Source organism: Channa argus, chromosome 1 (genome assembly GCF_033026475.1).
Source record: "Channa argus isolate prfri chromosome 1, Channa argus male v1.0, whole genome shotgun sequence".
In the NCBI taxonomy this organism is placed as follows: Eukaryota; Metazoa; Chordata; class Actinopteri; order Anabantiformes; family Channidae; genus Channa; species Channa argus.
In genome coordinates this window covers 36,820,492-36,838,845 of record NC_090197.1, presented here as the reverse complement: position 1 = coordinate 36,838,845, position 18,354 = coordinate 36,820,492, and the positions used below count along the sequence as shown (strand labels likewise).

The following is an 18,354-nucleotide window of genomic DNA, read 5'->3' as shown; positions in this document are numbered from 1 at the left end:
AGTTCATTAGTTATTTTCCACCACTTGGAATGGGCTATATTTTAAAAGGGAATATCTATCTATCGAGCTCTATATCTGCTTTGATTCTAAATATTAACATTTGTTTGGCCCTGAGCAGTATTTGTCAGGCTATACCCGTTTGTCTGTTTTAAGCCTTTAAAAGCACACTTTAGCTGTCGCTTCCAGAGAGGTCTCAAAAGAAACATTAAACTAGAATGGCCAAAATCAGAGCAGCAGAAGCACAAAAATTCCGGATTTTAATCCATAATATGGTTCAAGCTCCTAAAATACCAGATCCAACATTTCCCACAATGCAATTAAGTCTTTCTTTAGACTCACAAAGCCTCTTAAAAACCCACTTTTTTCAAACCCCTCTCCAGTTTGTAATGTAGGCTTTTTGATGAAAGTCAAAACCTAACTGAAATTATTTTCTCAAATTCAGAAAGCTACTCTGAAGCCACAGTAGATGTTATTTAGCAATTTTCACAAGATAAGCTCTAGTGACAAGTAAAGCAAACTTCACCGCAAAATTTGTGCAGTGTTCCTTTAATGTGTTGTGTGATCGCAAGGAATTTTAAATAATTTACCAGGGCTGCCTTGTACAGTGAAGCAGATGGTGTTTACCATTTACACCAATTACCAAATGCACAGTGGTCTATCTATCTTCACAGTATGAGGTCCTGCCATTATTATTTACAATATTTATCACACTTAATCCAACAGTTTATTGTGGAAAACACCTTATACTATGTCATTTCAAAAATAAAGGAAGTGTTCTAGTTATGTCTTATAACAAAAAAAGAATGTGGTGTATCGTCAACTATTGTAAGCACATTTTAAAGAATGCATTTGAGTAACAAAAAGTAATGAAAATGGGCAAAAGAGCTTTACGATACTCCTCTGAGCAACATGATTTGAATTAATAAAAAGTAGATAGATTTCTATAGTTAAAGCCTCCGCTAATGCAAATCAAAGGCTAAGGTTCCTGCAATGCTGTTTGTCTATAGACAGCGGTGTCTGCAAACCTGGAAAAGATGAGGAAATAATGATAGACAGACCTAATAAAACAGAGCATGGCCAAGGCAGAGGAATTTTGGGCAGTCAGTTTGGAATGTGTACCCTGTAGAAGGTAATACCTCTGGGTTTGGACCAGAGCAGCATTTATCCTCTCTGGATAATGTGAAACGATGAGAATAACAAAACACTCTGACAACAGTAACAGTTCATGATTTAAAAGTTTAAAATACAAATGCCTTGATAAATCATAGGAACGGTATATAGCCCTGAGTTACAATTAATAGCACCAATAATACCCTAAATGTTCATTTTGGTTTCTGCTTCACCTTTTGGTACCAATCAGGAACATCTTTCTTGGTCTGCAAATGAAAAAGACAAAGAAAAAATTATTATCAGAGAAGTAATTTAAGTTTAATTTAAGTTACGCAATTGACTAAAAAAAAGCTACAATGAAATCAAATTACATATAACAATTTATCATTTCTCCTTGCTCCTTTGTATGAACTGTTCAGGCAGGTTAAGTTGCTGTGATTCATTCAAGGGTGTTGCCAAGTCAGACACTTACAAACACAGTGGGTTTGGGTTTGTTCGGCGACTCTTCTTCTATGGTCCTGTTGATACGTTTGAGATGGTGTTTTCCTGCACCAGAGGTCCTTATTGCAGCTTTATCTGTTTCCAAGAGGTTTAGAGCGTCTCCTTGTCTGGACTGCATGCTGATGAGGACCTGCTTCATCACCGCCAACTCCTTAAGAAAAATGTAGTTCACAAAAATAGGCACGTCAAAATGTATTAAAAAAAAATTAAACAGGAATATTTATGAGAAATAACAGGGAGTATAATGTTGAAAAGGTCACAAATCTAGACTAAAACATAATTTCAACAGAAATAATTAAAATTACTGTTGACCATTTACTGTTTTATATAGCTTTATGACATTTTGTATCTTTCAGCATAATATATTTTAAAACTTTTAAAAATGCAATGTTTTTAAGAATTTCCATTGCTGATTCTGGGGACATTTCTTTCCTGAACCATGGGCCTCCACTTCAAGTCCAACCATAGGACATCTTTTATTACTTGTATTAGGCTCAACAAGCTCAAGGGTCTGCGGGGGTGGCAGCAAGGCGGAGGGGAGGACTCAAGACCATTTCACGGTTCTATTTATCAACCCTGAGGACATGAGCCCTGGCATGTCACAGTCACACACACACATACACAGACGCACACACACAAACCCTCACACACCATGGTGGCATCTCAAACAGCTACGCAGAAGAACAGCTGTCTATGACAGAGCACATAGTTCATACAGCAAACGGCTGGTGTGTGGGGGGGGAAGACACACTCCCACGCGCACATACATATGAGAACACACACACCATCTTGAAACACACATCGCAACACTGTGTACCAACTTGTCTGCTGTGAATATCAAATGCCTGCACATTTTTTTATAGAAAGCAAAGCTGCAATAAATTTACTAAACACAAACTACTCTACGCTCAGTTAATCCCTTTACATTTTTAAGCAAAAATGTAAACGTATTGCTTCCAACTTCTAATGTGAAGCTTTTCTTCAAATTCCCTTCATTTCTGTTACCATATTTTAGGTGTTTGTTGGAAATGAGAAAGCACTTAATGTCACCTCGTCATTGTAAGAAATCGTAACAGAGACGAAGAACAAATTTCGATGTTTTAGAGTCATAGGAAATGTTCTATTTTGTTATAGTTTGAAAAATAGACCAGACCATAGACAATTTGTATATCACCTCAGCAGTCACGGCATCAACAGCAGGACTCTGACCTGCACAGCACTGCATGCGCTACAACATGGAGGACTGTCTAAATAAACCTTCATATTCAACAGAAATGTGTGCTGCAATCAACCAGTTCTAAAACAACAGCCCTCTGCACTAGAATATAACATGAGATACTACAAAACATCATAGTGAAAAACATCAAATAATTTATTTAACAAACAGCTAACATCATTAACATGTTTACCTCTCGATGGTTGAGGAGACGCTCCAGATCGGCCGCCATGTTGTCTTTCACTTGTTGCAGTGCAGTTCTTTCTTTTCTCAGAGAACTGGGGTACACCCAAATATAGGCAGAGAGACAAGATGCTGAGTTAAATTATTAATTTAAAATTAAATTAAAATCTGTTTAATTACCGGGTCATGCAAAAATTGCTAAAGAAGTTACGTAGTTTTCTGTCTCACTGATGCTTTAGCATTTCTAAAGTCAAGATATTTCTAATGCAGTACACTGTAAAAGCTAAATGTCCTTTGATAAGCAGGGTGAAGTCAGGTTAGGTTCAACTCAGGATGCAGGATTGCTTCACTGTGTGCTTATTGTAGGTGTGATTTCCAAAAAAGAATAGAAAGAAAGACCCTCTGGGTTGTAGCAGTTTAGTAGTACAGTATAAATCACTGGTATAAAACTATGAACAGCTACACAATGAATTAAAAGTAAGCCTTCAATTTCTAAAATATACTAAATAATCAACTACTTTTTTAAAAACCTGTAAGAAAAAAAGCATTATACCTTGTGAGAAAAGTCCAAACTTTTTACAGTACTGTTGCAGTGTTCTTTCCTAGGGCTGTGAATCATACAAGCAGGAGCTTGTAATAGGGGTGCTTTTAAACAAATCATCTTGCATATCTTGCACAGTACAGCTTGGAAGCCTAAAGACCTTTTTGGAAAAAGGCTGGGATTGATTGGCTTTGCAAAGACATTTATATCAGCTGATTTGAGCTGCATGAATCTTGAATATCACAAAACAGTTAACACATATAATAAATAAAACAAGAATTTTGTCTCTGCTGTTAAACAGATAACACAGTAGTGACACAGGAAAACTTGTTGGATGGGGAGGTTTGAGATGCTTGAGGGCATTTAAAAAGGATTTTTCTACTCTTGTGCTTGCCCCAGGGGAGTTCTCAGTGGTAGTGAGCAGTGAGAGAAAACCAGTTTGCATATTTCTCAGGTTAAAATACAGAGGGGGTCTAAGAACATTTGGTTTAGTGGCAGGCAGCTGTAGGTGTGTTGATGTGAAACACAACAGATGTCCTAATGCCGGCATACTGGTTTGGACAAAGACAGAATGAACAACATGTGAGAGGAACAGAAAACAAAGGGGGACAGGGACAAAGCAGAAGCTGCTCAAGGGTAGGGAGGTATGACCTGTTGCCATCACAAGTAAATTCCAAGATACAAAATGTAACAACTCAAATTAATAGTTTGGCAAAAAAAGAAAGTATGCCTAATGGCATTCAATTAAAAAATGTCAGTTGTTGTGAATGTGTGTTCCTACACATGTACCTGACATCGTCCTCGAGCGAGGTGATGAGTTCCTTCAGTGTGCTGATTTGTACATCCCTCTGTCTTACTGTCTCAATCAGGTAGCTATAGGGCTGCTGCGTCTGTCGTAACAGCTGGTTGGCTGCAAACAACTGAAGAACATCACACATATATGTATACTTAAGTAAATGTAGAAAGAATTGCTTTATCTACAAAATGCTGGGGTTAGCTTGGGTTCTGTTGGGTTCTGTTTGTAGTTCACCTCAGGGTCAGGTCTACATTTTCACATGTCGTACATGAAATGTAATGACTGAAGAAAAATAACCAATGATCCTAGTCAACGAATTTCCATTCCATTCAACAAGCACCAAAAAATGCAAATTGGTGCTCTGAGAAAAAAAGCAGATAAAGTATATTCTCTGGTCAGAAACAAGTCATAGGTTTGGAAGAACGAACAAAAAAAAGACATACTATATATTTTTTGTTCCATTTAACAAGTTAATGAGTTACTTCTGTGACTGTAAGCACTTCATTTGTCTCAAAGTTGGTTCTTTATTCTGTACTTAAACAGCCCTTTCTAGTGAACAGTGGAGCTCAATAATATTGAAACATTATATTTTGTTTGTATATGTGAGTTTGTAAGAATATAATTGTGTAAAATATATTATTTAAAATGCATTATTTGTGACATAGTAATAAATATTAAATCATGGCTATAATGACTGATGCAAGATTGCATCATTATGAAACTTGTGGTTTACACCACTAAACTTCACAACAAACGGAAAAGTCATGTATGGTGCAACAACAACAGCTGAATTACAGTCACTACGATGATCAATATTCTGAATATGGTTCTAACATTAAGGAATCAAGGAATATTTCCTCTATAAGGCTGATGTCACATGTTGTTAACATTATTATTTTTTTTTTTTAAAAAGGCCAATGTCGTCAAGTTTATAAATGACTGCTTAAGCAACACCCACAACATTTACCTATCTTCGAGGTCTTTAGGGTTGGTTTTAGAGTCCATAAATATCTTTTCTTAGGAAGGTATGTTTATGTAATATCCTTTTTTTAAATTCTAGTAAATTAGAGCTGAAGACATACAGTAAACTGTAGTAATCTTAAAAATCTCTTTTCGTTAATTCACGGTCATGAAATAACTTTGTTAGGGTTTTTAAGATATTCCTATAAAAGCCTGCATGTACTATACATAATATACAGTAATAATTTTCAGTCAGCAAGTATTATGTTTAAAATCCGTGAAACCATAGATAAACTGTAGGTGTTAAACATTAAACAATTTTTACAGCCAGTAAGTAGTGAGCACAACTGGGTGGGAGGGTAAAGACAATAGTTAGTCAGGTCATCTGTGTGTGGGTGGTTAAGTGGTTAACACCCTTGCCTTTTCTAGTGAATATAAAGAGTAATTTTTCACCCTTTCATACTTGATGAATCATGGAATGCCAGTCACTCACAGTTGACAGTTAAATGGCAGGTTTATTTAGTCTCAAATCTGCCCATTCTTTCTATTCTCGCTTGAACCAGCTTCACTGGCTGAGATTATACTGTAGTGAGAACTGAACACCAAGCAAGTACACTGGCTGCCAAAGCTGTCGTTCTCATCATTTCAAACCTTATTAGATGTTTTGCAGCATCACAACACAAGTAGTAGACACGTGCTTTCACAGTCGTCTAACCACAGGCAAAATGCACACACCCACAACTATATTATTGAGTGTTGCACACATATGCACATGGTGTGCCAAACACAACAAAAGACTCAATGATTGTTGGGAGAGCAAAGAGCATCGTATTCATGCTTTTCCACTGTGTCAACAAATGTGACAGATACTAAGACTAGAACTTCTTGCTAATCTCATGTAAGGTCTGCAGCGTCTGTTGTCTTTTCTCAAACAACCCATCATTTTCCTGAAAACGCCTTCAAAGTAGACTAACAAATTTTGCAGAATCATAGTTAAACTGTGACAAACGTCAGGGACCACAGTCATCACTGAGTCCTGTGTTTTAATGTATGTGGCAACCAACTCTGCTCAATTAGGTGTTCTTCTTTGGTCATTTTTAGAGAGAAAGACCACCTTCAATGTGGTTTGATGTAATGCCTGTACAGGCTGTCTTTGAGATCATTAGATGTGCTTTCGTAGTTGACTTTCACCGATTGTAATGCAGTGATGTAAGAAGATTAATGTAAGCAGACGAAGAGCCATGAGGTTGTCTCTGTGATAATGACTCTCATATCATCCCAGAGAGGTAACGGCCAGTTAAAATAAATCATTATCACTTCAATAGATGCTGTGAAACAACCATAGTCTGTGTTGCTATTGGATATTTGTGATGGTGGGAAAAAAAACAAGTGCATGGTTCTGTTTTAACATTAAAAGAAACTTTGACCCATTAACAATATTCCCTAGATAGGCACAGACCTCTATGCTGTGTATGTCTGTATGCTTGTTACCTCTTCAGATATCTGTCCTGTCTGTGACTTGTGCTTCTCCAACTCTCTCCTCAGCGACGTATTCTGTCTCTCAAGCTGCAGCACCCTACGGGCCAGGTGTACACTACCCAAAAGCCACACAAACAAAATTATAGAAATTCCAAAACAACACCAACAAGTTTACACTAGTGTGTATTTCCAGTTCTTTCTCCTAATGCTGTAACAGTTGGAATCAATTTTGGTTTTTGGCTGCACATGCATACTTCAAATCTAAGACTTTATGTGGAATGAAGAGCAAGTGTTTTTATACTATTTTTAGAAAGTACATACAAATAATAAATACAAATAATAATGAAGCTTAAGATCTAGAATAAACATATCCTTTAAAGCCTCTTAAAGGTCGGTTTGAAGGGTTACAATTCACCAAAAAAAAAAAAAACTAAGCCAAAGAATGCAAGCTGATATAAATTTAAAATGTTTAGGTTTTTTTGCAATGCAATTTGGTAGGAAAAGCAGACTGTAAAATTTAAAATACACAAAATACTGATCGGAATTTTGGGTAGTGAGATGTTTGGCAACATGTCCTATCCTTCAATATATTACCTCTGTTTTAGTCTTCTTTTGGCTGTTGTGGGAACATTGGCTCCATACCCATACGAGAACAAAACTCTCTCTGCTTCCTCTTCATTCTCAACTGGCAACAAATAGAAAAAAAATGCTGTATATACATGATCTTAGGATTGAATCATGCTTCCATAGCCCTAAACATCCGGTTGATTCACTCTTACACAGCCCTTGATTGGACCTCCACACTAGTTGTCGAATGGGTATCAAAGTCTGTTTATATAGGAATTTTTATGGGAATGTCCTAATGCTGTGTTCTTACTTTCAGCTGCCTGCATGGTGATATGGTCCAATTCTTGCTCAAGCTTTTCGTATGTCTCAAGTTGAGACACCTGCTGGGCATTCTGAGCTTGCAGCTCTGCCACGCGCTTTTCTGAGGATGTCTGCAGCCTGTAGAACTCCTGAGTAAGAAGCTAAAAAACAGGAAGAGAGGTGAGGAGTGAAAATAAGAATGGAAGAAGGGGATGAAAGTTGGGAGAAAGAGAGCATGTGACAGAACTTTCAACTTTGTTTTCTAAAATGCAAGATCAATATATTAACTGCTTCAAAATATACCTTTCATATTCAATATGTGGAAAAGCTGGATAATGGGTTAATATCTTCAGACTTGTGATGTATTTTTATTACGATAAAAAAAACCTTTTACAAATGCTTATGTGACTCTTTCCCCAAAATGGCTTTAAATCTCACTGTATGAAGAACTAGAAGAAAACCAAAGCTGCACTACAATCTCCAGTGTCAATTCCTAAACAGTGTTTTAAAAAGAGCATTCATCCAAGATTATGTGCAGAGCATTATTATATCTTGTTTTTTCCCCTCTGGCAAGCATGGAAGAGCTCCAAAGTAGCTACAGTAGGTGAAGATGTGGACTTCAGCTCAGTGCATCCAGACATCGAGATCAATCTCTCCAATAAACTTATCATATAAATGGGTATGCTACATCGAACAGAGATAGGATGGAGCTGGCAGAGCCACATATAAGGACTGATTGCTGAGGAACAAAAATCTATGTACTATGGATTTAAGCATGAATTATGTATTTTGCTCATATGAATAAATGTGATATTTGTGACAAGTAAGCAACTTTAATACTAAGGTTGGTGATCCATTTTTTTAATATATTTTTTTATGATTACCAAACCTAAAAGATATAGTAAAACCTATAATGAATTTCATCTAGCGGCTCCAACTGTGAAATCAAAACCTGATTTTAACTTATGTGTGTTCCAGAGCAACATCGCCATTGTTCACCAACAGAGGCCATTGTTAAAAAACTTTTTAAAAAGATGTCAGTGAAAACAACTGCACTGGGAAAAGTTTCTTCTTAAAAGCAAAGACCCATCACTTTTTACTTGACTATATTTTGCAGAAATCTATTCCAGAGACTGTATAAAAGGGTCTTGTTCTATTGCAGAGATGAACAAGCCAGAATCAGGTTCTGTCTTTGCAGACATTACAGTGAGTAGATAATTCATTGTTAGTGTTAGTCTCTTTATGGGATTTGTTGACAATAACAAAAAACACTGAATAACACAGGCCATTTACTTAAGTAAAGTAAAAAGTGTATAACCCTTAGACATTTATTAAAGCTTCTCGACATCCGTACTTGTGTTTAAAAAGAAAGAGTGAGTGTTTAAAGTAGTTGGATGAATTATTCTCTGCAGAATAAAACTGCTTAAAAGAATAAGTGACTATAATCAACCATACAAATGTCTTTTCATACACAACCTTTATGTTGAGAGTAGCAACATATGCCTCAGTATAGAGCTAACAACTGCATGTAGACAACAGAAGAGCATCAGGAACACTATTACACCGCTATACACAAATTTCATATCACTATGTCTAATAAATTACTGTGCAATCTTTCCTGCTGTATTTTTTTCCAAACACACTAGAACAGTCCATTAGTCTCGCAACACTCTATTCTATATGTCCAACTAGAAACCACGTTTTTCGTTTATATTTAAGATTGCAACGGAAAATGCTGATCACGGGACATGTTATTAGTTAACATGTTGTTGTTATTAGTATATTTCACAAGTATTTGTTTATTGTTAAATATCTAGTATTTAGCCATCTACCTGTTACATTATGAAGCCTTTTGAACAGCAAACAAAGCACTAACTGTTTAAACTCGAATCATGACAAGAGCCAAACAAAGAATAAATCTATAAAACTATGACTGACATGTAACAGTGTATATCCCTGTAGCGCAACAAGCAAAGCCTTTGCTTCTTTTGAGTACCTCCAGTTTCTTTTGCTGTTTCTCACACTCAACTTGGCATTGGGCCAGGGCATTGGCCGTCTCGTCCTTCACCATCTGAGCGCGCTCGGCTTCGAAAGAGTGGAGCTTGGCCTGGTTGGACAGTTCTGCTACCCGGGTGTCAATACCCAGCTGGAGCTGACGAAACCTGCATAGGTGGAGACACACGCAAGTGTTAGTAGGTATGCTAAAAAGTCAGATTTCATGTTTTGGGTGCAGACATATCATGTGAACATGTCTGAATAATACATAGGGTAAAGTCAGTTCTGGGCTAGTTGTTGAGCTCAGCATGCCTAGTGGTTTCAAACTAAAGCTGCAATGTCATCCTTCATATAGATGTAATATCATGTACAATAACAATACTTTTTTTATTTAATTGGCAAGGAATTTATTATTTGATGTGCCTTGCACAATGAACAATTTTATGTTGTTTGACTTTTGAGGTTTATAGTGGCACCGAATAGTTTGGCATTTACAGCATTACCCTAAGTCACCCAGCAGGAAAGCCAAGTCTTGAATCTTTTGGTTACAGAGTACTCCTCAGTGGCGCTTGCAGCAATTTTTGGTATTGTTTGATCCTTCACAACTCCAGTTGGCAGCTAGAGAAAGGTGTTAGTACTTGTGAAGTAATTATAAAATGAGAAACACAGAGACAGAACGTATTCTACGGTTTCGTTTTTTAGATGACGTAATTATTAATTACAGGTACACACAACGTCAAAGTCTCATCCCATAAATGCATGTAAATGAACTGGCAAGCTCACCAACAACAGGAGGACAGTTAATAACATCAGTATATAATGATCTAACCGTTGCATATGCACAGAAAGTACAAAATTGCAAACACAATACGAACATTGGCAGTTGATTTTTTTTTAATAGTAGATTTATCTTTTAGCTTATTTATTTGAATTTTTGAATCATTAGGGTTCTGTTAAATTTGAAAGAGTAATTTAAGACAATATTACATTACTGCTTTGTGTTGTTCGATTATTATGAAATATTAAAACTATAATTTTCTGCTTTACTAAAAGTAAAACACAAACAAACATAGGTTTTCAAGCCACTTTCTCCAGCAGCACATGAGCTTTCACACAGAGACTCTATCAAGCCATGGTGGTTGGTTTGAAAATATTAATAACTCTCGATTACAGCTGACCCGATAGGATTTCATCATTCATAGAGCATAGGGCTGAGTGCTCACAATGATAGACATGTGCACATGGTCGACATTTTATGCCTTCTTTTATAAAAGGTGGCTGTAGTCTAAATGCAAAAAAAGAAAAATGTTACTAACAAATGTAACTTTAACAGAGGAGTGCAGTCAACTGTTTCTCTGTCCTTTCAGATGCTGATTTTAATGGCTATATTTACACTTGAGGGCTCCCTAAAGACATTTCATTACAAGTTTAGATCTACAAAAAGTGAAAATGGAAATACTCGTCGCAGATCACTGTAACAGGCATTCTGAAATAGATCGCTGAGATTCAAGTCGACTCTCTATGCTACAATCATCTGACGCCATTTGAAGCTTGTCCGCCTCATTCTTTGCACCAAATATAGGGGCATGCCTGGGGTTAGGGGTTAAGGGCTTGTGGCTAGCATCTGTCGTTGCTGGCTTGCGATGCGACACAGAGAGAAAATGTGAGCGCAGCAGAGAGAGAGAAAGAGTGCAGGAGAGTGAAGTGTGTGTGAGTGTGTATGGAAACACCAACAGCTGGTGGTTTGGATCCTAGGAAATGACCGGCATCCAGTAGTAACCAAGGGCAGGGACACAACTACTGCTGCTGCTGTGCATGTGAGCAACTATGTCTGTTGCAGACATAACATTGTAAAATAAAGTTTAAATTAATAAGTATTGAAATAGGCAATTAAACATATTTACAGTGAAACCTCTGTAAGCAAAGGTGATTAAGTTCAGTTTTTGTTTAAGCTGTTTTAGAAAACTGTAGTAGATGTGTGAGTTTGTCAATATAAAACAAAACAATTCAGAGGAATCAGAAGCTATAATACATCCTCCATGATCACACAACTGAACCAACACCTTAATAAAATGGCTTCAGCATATACTGAACATTCTCACCTTCATAAAGGGAGAATGTGTTACATAATTGTTGTCAAAGACTGCCATAGCTTGAGCTAGGTCTATCTAATAAGCTTCCAACTGAGTGTGAATGTAAATTAAATGCAAGCTGTGACAAAAGATTGATCTATACGATTCCTTCCTTCCAAAGTGTGTGTTACTAGATAAATCAGTTGCAAATACAAAATCAAAATTATAAAATATAAATTATCTGATCATATAAGACAGACATGTATTTGGACAAATATAAAGCAGAAAAAAAGGGGGCTCATACCAGCTTAAACTCTGTGTGTGTGTGTGTGTGTGTGTGTGTGTGTGAGCACACGTATGTGTCTATGTGTAGCAGCCCTACAAATTAGCTGTTGAAATTTCAATGCAAGATTTGAAACTTTGTACAAGGCCATAACCCAGAGACACTATTTCAGGCTACAGTGATATGGTCATTGTTGCCCGGAGCAGAAATACAGCCTAATCAGCCACTTGGACACAAATCAATAATAACAGTGGAAGCGACTAAAACAGTTAATTAAAAGCAGATGTTTGGGTTTTCTCTCTCATTGCAAAAGCTGTTAATAAAAATTAAAAATTAAACAAGTAAAAAAGTAAGCCTACAGACGTTATTCAAAATCATAGGTGACAGCTGAAGCAATGTGTATTACATACACAATAAATTGTCTTTGGTACTGCACAGTATCCTGTCTCTCACTTTGCATTCAAATTGAACTCCAAGTACTCCAAGAACTCCTAGTTCAACTTTGTAGTTCAACTTTGACTTCCATGTGACATCCTAGGCTTTGCGTTAAGCAAAGTGTTCATGTGATTGTTAGCAAACACAGCCACCAAAGTCCTGCCACACCCATAACATGTGCTAATGAGATACTGACGCTGGCTTCAGCATCAGAACAAGCTCACAGGTTTCAGACAAAAACTGAGAAATTTAAGCTAAGCATAAACTTATGTCATCCGGCTTGTGTCATAATACACAAATTTAGAAATTACTTAATAGCAAAGCAAACCAATGATATTTGTTTTATCAATGTTTGGCCTTGGCCACCTCCCACACACAAAATGATAACGCTTTGCTAAATGGCTCAAAACATGATGTAGTTTACCATTTAGCACCCACACAGAAAGGCTGCTGGTCAAGGGTTCGAACCAGGGAGCTTCTAGTTGCAAGGCAGCAGCATTAACCACTACACGATGATGAGGAGGATGATACCAGGACAATATATCAAAACAAATTAGTAAAACCAGCTTTGAGATATTTTACTTTACTACTTTACTTTGAAGATTCCCATTTTATGTACCTCTGTACTTCTACTCCACTATATTTCAAATAGAAGATATTTAACTTTTTATTCCACTTACCTGACAGCTTTGGTTACTAAATACCTTGCAGGTCAGAATTTCACTGACATTTCTAGCTTTAGAAATAAAGAATAATGAGCTACCTGGCTGACATTGTTATATGTAGTTTAACACATTACATAATCTCAGTATGATGTAAACTGTGTTACTTTGACAAATCGTAAAACTTACTGTTCCAGCAGCTGGTCATATCTGGACTGAATGTCTCTCTCTGCAGCCAGTGCTCTGTCCTTCTCCAGGACTGCATTGTCTCTGGCCTCACGCAAGTTCCTGGTTAAAAACCCACACAGTAAACAAATGCCCCAACACCTCTACATATGAATCATCATGTTGTTTTGCTTTCTATAACAGAAATGAATTTCCTTCTTTCTGATGTTGATAGCTTGTCCCTCTCATTAATATATACAATATTTGTAATTGAATTAGGCTGCACTGTATTTTCCCAATCCATAATTATGAATTATGTCCTGGAATAAATAAAAAAAAACAAAAACAAAAAAAAAAAACATATATATATATATATATATATATATATATATATATATATATATATATATATAAAACATAAGATGCATAACAGCACAGAATCACTTAAAGCAGTGTTACAGGCTACACCTGCAGTTGATTATTGAGACTGATAATCAGGAAGTTCTATTCCTAGACAAACAACAGTGTTGACATATTATCTGAAAATAATGCATATGGCAATTTACCAAAATGCATAACATCATATTTGTTCTTATCAGCAAACAGAAGTGTGTTCGGAGCTATATAAAAAAGACTCACACCTGTTTTCTCTCTCATACATCTCCCTGGAAGTTCTCTGCAGGTTATCTATCTCCTGACTGGTTTTCAGCCTGATGTTTTCCAAATCCTCCCTCAACTTGTTCTCATACTCTGACTTGTAGTGGTCTCTGTAGCAGAAAAGGGAAAGAAAAATATGAATCCAGGAATGAAACAGCATTTTCTTGACAGTGGTCACATCAGGTAATTTTAACAAGTAGATGAAGCCACCTAGGTTTAAATTTCAGTGATATTTATTGTCACACTAATATTTGTGGCATGAAATACCAAAAATACTGGGGACTGATTTAAAACAGCAGAGCCTCACCTGGATGCTACATATTTTTCAAAGGCATCTTCTCTCGCCTTTTTGGTGTCTTCTAATTGTACCTGAGGCACAAAAAAAACAATAAGTGAGAATTTATAAGGTTATTCTTTCCTTATCCTGAAGCCTTTTGTTTTGGATGATTATCAATGCTGATCAACTGTATGGACCTGCAGCCTCTCCAAGCGGTCTTCTTCATGTGCACAACGGACACTGAGCTCCATGTTTTGCCTGTGTAAGTACTCCTTGTCTTTCTGCAGAAGTGTGACTGACTGCTGCAAGGTTGCCATCTGGAGGGCAAGAAGAGAAAAAAACATCCTGTATACACAAAAATTTTAATTAATGTTATGAAAACAATATATGAGCGAGTGTGTGTAGTACCTCTTTGCTGAGGGTGTCTCTTTCTCTGGTAATTGCAGTGTGACTCAAATCTAGCGTCTCAAATCTCCTCTTCAGCTCTTTTAGTTCTGCTTCAAAGTTGTCACGCTGACTGCAAACCAAAACAGGATACATGTATATCTGAATTTCAAACTTACATACCTAAAATTTCAAGTATATAGAGACACTAGAATTCACTGGCGTACAGTATAGCACTTTGTCAAGGGCTGTTCAGTAAACCATGAAATAGCACTAAAGTAATCATACATATCATTTCCACAAAAACATACACTCTCCCTCTTAAATTAAAATCATAGGCATTTGGATAGAAATCTGATAGCTAACAGTCATCATCTTCATATCTCAAAGGATATACATGTGGTAAAAGTACTTTTTTTAAGCACACAGTGCAGCAGGTTGCTGTTAAATCAATAGAATCCTGGATGTCGCATTTCATCTTATTCAAAGGACACAGTTGAAAACTGTCCCGTAGCATTCAACAGACTCAAAGCTTGCAGGCTCATTTGATGGCTCTCCTCTTCAAATGAGCAGGTCTACTGATAAGTCAGCGGTTATTCGCCACACAAAACACACCGTTTGATGTTTGGGTATGTGTCTCGACGATAGTCTCCTTCTTGGATCTGCTGTTTGGTATCAGCCAGCTCCAGAGTCAGTCTCTGACTCCTCAACTCCAGCTCAGTACGCAGGCGACGCTCCTCCTCATAGCTCTGTGGGTACACAGATATATATAATTTATATTTAATGTATATAATTTATATAAATTGTCTGGTTTGGAGAATGTGTTAGAATATTTTATATTTTGTTATATTATGATATTAAGTACACTTTTTTCAGAAATTCAGGCAGAATCCCTGTCATGAACATTTCCATAAGCATTTTGGGTCATACATTATTACCACTTTCTGGTAGCAAAATCAAAATCAAAATGCTGCTGGATGTTATTCAAGATTATTCACACACTTCACATTGTTATTCATTTTCAAGTGGGAAAAAAAAAACACACAGCAAAGGCATGCTCCTGGTAACAAAAATGTCTAAATAATCTGTTGCATTCAAACAATGTTCACTTATATTCATATTTGTTAAGAAAAGCTTGTGGAATTGTACCACTAGCTGTGTGTCAGTGACATAAGTTGTTTTTTGCCAATTTTTGACCATTATCTAATAAACATGTGATTTATGTCTACAGGGTGACTGCTGACTGGAGGCTTTTTTAGTGAAATCACACAACTCATTCTAGACCACAGGGTGAGAGCCTGTCCATATCAAGGATGGTTTAACTAAAATGTCTAGCATTAACAGATAACATTTATTGAATTTGTGTCTTTTTTTCCATTATCACATTTATCTTAAAGGTAATTGAAACGTGTGACCCTCTATTTTTAAAATCTGCCCTTCTAATGAAATTACTCAAAGCCCAAGGGAGTGTTTTTCAAGATTTACTGTATTTATTCTGGACATTTATTTGGATCTATATCTTTTCCAAGGGAGAACAACATTCAAATTTATTATATATCATGCATATTATCTGCATAAGCTAATAGAGCTTTAAATCCACTCAGACTGATGGCTTTCTCTAAAATTCAAGTGTGTTGCAGCTCATTCCAGTAATAAAGTACATATGAGAAACCAGTCATCCCAAATCAGACTTAGTACAAGAAAATGTAACAAACTGTCTCATAACCTGGTTGCACGGTTATGACTATGAGCTCTGTATTTAATATCTATACAAAAGAGGCCCTGATAGAAGGGCCATGAAGATAAAGACACTGATATACTGACGTTTTTAATATCCCAGGGATGAACAAACGTTTTCATATTACTTACAGCAATAAGCACCACTGTTTGCATTAATGATTGACACTGCTGGTGGATTTGTAACATTTTTTTGTCTTGAGTGTTTTTTTTTTTAAAGAAAAAGAACATAATAGCAAGTGCTGAAGAAATAATCAAAAAAATGTTAAATCCATAAATCAATTAATTATGATAGAATTCAACATGTATATGGTACCTCCATCAAAGCCTTCATCTGGGCTCTGTGAGTATCCAGCTCTTCACTCATGCTTCCTCTCTTTACATTAAGCTCAGCCAGCTGAGCCCGGAGTGGAGTCACCACCTCATAAAAACGCAGCTAAACACACAGCAGGAAAATAAAAATCATCATATGCCCTGACAGCTGCTGGACTTTATCATTGTGTTGCTCTGTTTTAAGGTAAAGCTTCCCCACACTTACAGATACATATTCCTGTATGGAAAGTTTGTCCTCGGGGAGGTCACGAAGGTCCTGGTACCTGTCCTGGGAGATTTCCAGATCCCTGAGAGACCGGCGCAGCTCTCCAGCTTTCTCACACAGCTGACGGTTGGTCTCCTCTAACTGCTGCTGCCTGAGCAGGATGGCTTCCATCTCTTGCTTACGTAGAGCCTGCTGCTTCCTAGAGAGGGCAGTCTTTTTTTAGTACTGTCCAATTTATTACATAGAAGATACAGGTAAAAGGTATAACAATAACCATAACAACAATTTGTATTATTTATTAATTATAATAATAATATACAGCAATTTTTAGATCATCAAATTTAGCATTTAAGCAAGTTTGTACATATATATTGTTTTTGTTTTAGATCATCAGATATTTAAATTATTATGCATCAAATAATACTATCAGAAGCTCTTGGTACTGTTAACAGATAAGCTATAACTGCAAATGACCGTCCAGATGAACAGATAAGTCACGAGGTTTAGTGAAAGTTTTCCCTACAGTGTGACAGTGGCCACCTCCACCTTTCTTACTTGTTCTCCTCCTGCGCAATTTTAAGCTGGCTGTCCAGTCTCAGGGCCAACACTTGTTTTTGGTGTAAAGCATCATTTAGCCTGTCCTCCAGCTCCTCGATCTGAAACACACAGGAGAGGAAACACAAAGCTGCAGTTTTTTACTCCGTTTTCTCGATGTTGAGGAAAAGCACAAGCTATGGACAAGTTACATTCACACATCCACATTAAACACTGTCCATCTTTTCTAAACACATCCTATCTTTCCATCTCCTAACTGTGTAGTGTCGCTCCTCTTTTACCTTAGACATATGGTCAGCCTTCATGTTGTCTATAATAAGATTCTTCTGAGAGAGCTCGATTTTCAGCAGCTGGACGTTGTGCAGCAGCTCCTTCCTCTCGATCAGCTGACGGGTCAGCTTCTGGGAGCCGTAACGCTGCTCGTCGGACGAAGACACGTCCTCGGTTGTTGGAATGGTTGTCTCCAGGCTGATGTCCTCCGACTCCAGGTCCAGCGAGCTGGAGACGTTGGCTGTTGTTGACTTCGGCTGATGCTTCTTGGGAGGCATATCGTGTTTTTTTTTTTTATTAGCCCCTCTTTCGGATAACTAACGTGAAGTAAGATGTCACTCCAGCAGCGATTAACTGATTAGAAAGTAAAGTCAAAATTCTCGGACATCGCGGTGTTGTAACGGCAACGTTAGGCTAGTTTGAATGGTCGGTAAGCAAAAACATATTCCCACCTAGCAGCATTATGCTTAGCGTTGCAAAGTATAGAGTAATGGTTGCAAATTAAGTCACACTTCGAGCAAATACCATACAACCAGAGCTCAACCAAAATACGATACGGTATCGCTACGCCGAGAAGCTGACAACAGAAGTGTTTATATTTTCAACAGTCCCGCTTTGAGCCACTTGCTAACCGCCACCACTTCAGGACGACTGGCTTTAGGTAGCCAGCT

The 18,354-nt window shown here is 37.1% G+C and overlaps 1 protein-coding gene across 1 annotated transcript; it reads right to left on the bottom strand.

The window, feature by feature from the left end:
- Positions 1-1,293: 1,293 nt before the first annotated feature.
- pibf1 (progesterone immunomodulatory binding factor 1) lies at positions 1,294-18,329 on the bottom strand. Its single transcript, XM_067517471.1, has 18 exons — positions 17,695-18,329; positions 17,414-17,514; positions 16,859-17,057; positions 16,637-16,756; positions 15,199-15,332; positions 14,608-14,716; positions 14,397-14,516; positions 14,230-14,291; positions 13,907-14,032; positions 13,290-13,388; positions 9,650-9,815; positions 7,664-7,814; positions 7,381-7,471; positions 6,799-6,901; positions 4,341-4,471; positions 3,021-3,105; positions 1,583-1,762; positions 1,294-1,376 (listed from the first exon to the last, which is right to left on the bottom strand). The coding sequence occupies exons 1-18, from the start codon at positions 17,959-17,961 to the stop codon at positions 1,323-1,325; spliced, it is 2,298 nt and encodes a 765-aa protein (XP_067373572.1). The 5' UTR covers positions 17,962-18,329; the 3' UTR covers positions 1,294-1,322.
- Positions 18,330-18,354: the final 25 nt, after the last annotated feature.

What these genes read in the sequence shown, in the direction of transcription:
- pibf1 (XM_067517471.1), bottom strand. Translation starts at nt 17,961, where the DNA reads ATGCCTCCCAAGAAGCATCAGCCGAAGTCAACAACAGCCAACGTCTCC. An exon ending in ATTGCGCAGGAGGAGAACAA is followed by an intron (nt 17,058 to 17,413) that starts GTAAGAAAGGTG and finishes TGCCCTCTCTAG; the next exon opens with GAAGCAGCAGGCTCTACGTA. An exon ending in GTCTCCTCAACCATCGAGAG is followed by an intron (nt 1,763 to 3,020) that starts GTAAACATGTTA and finishes ATTTTTCTTAAG; the next exon opens with GAGTTGGCGGTGATGAAGCA.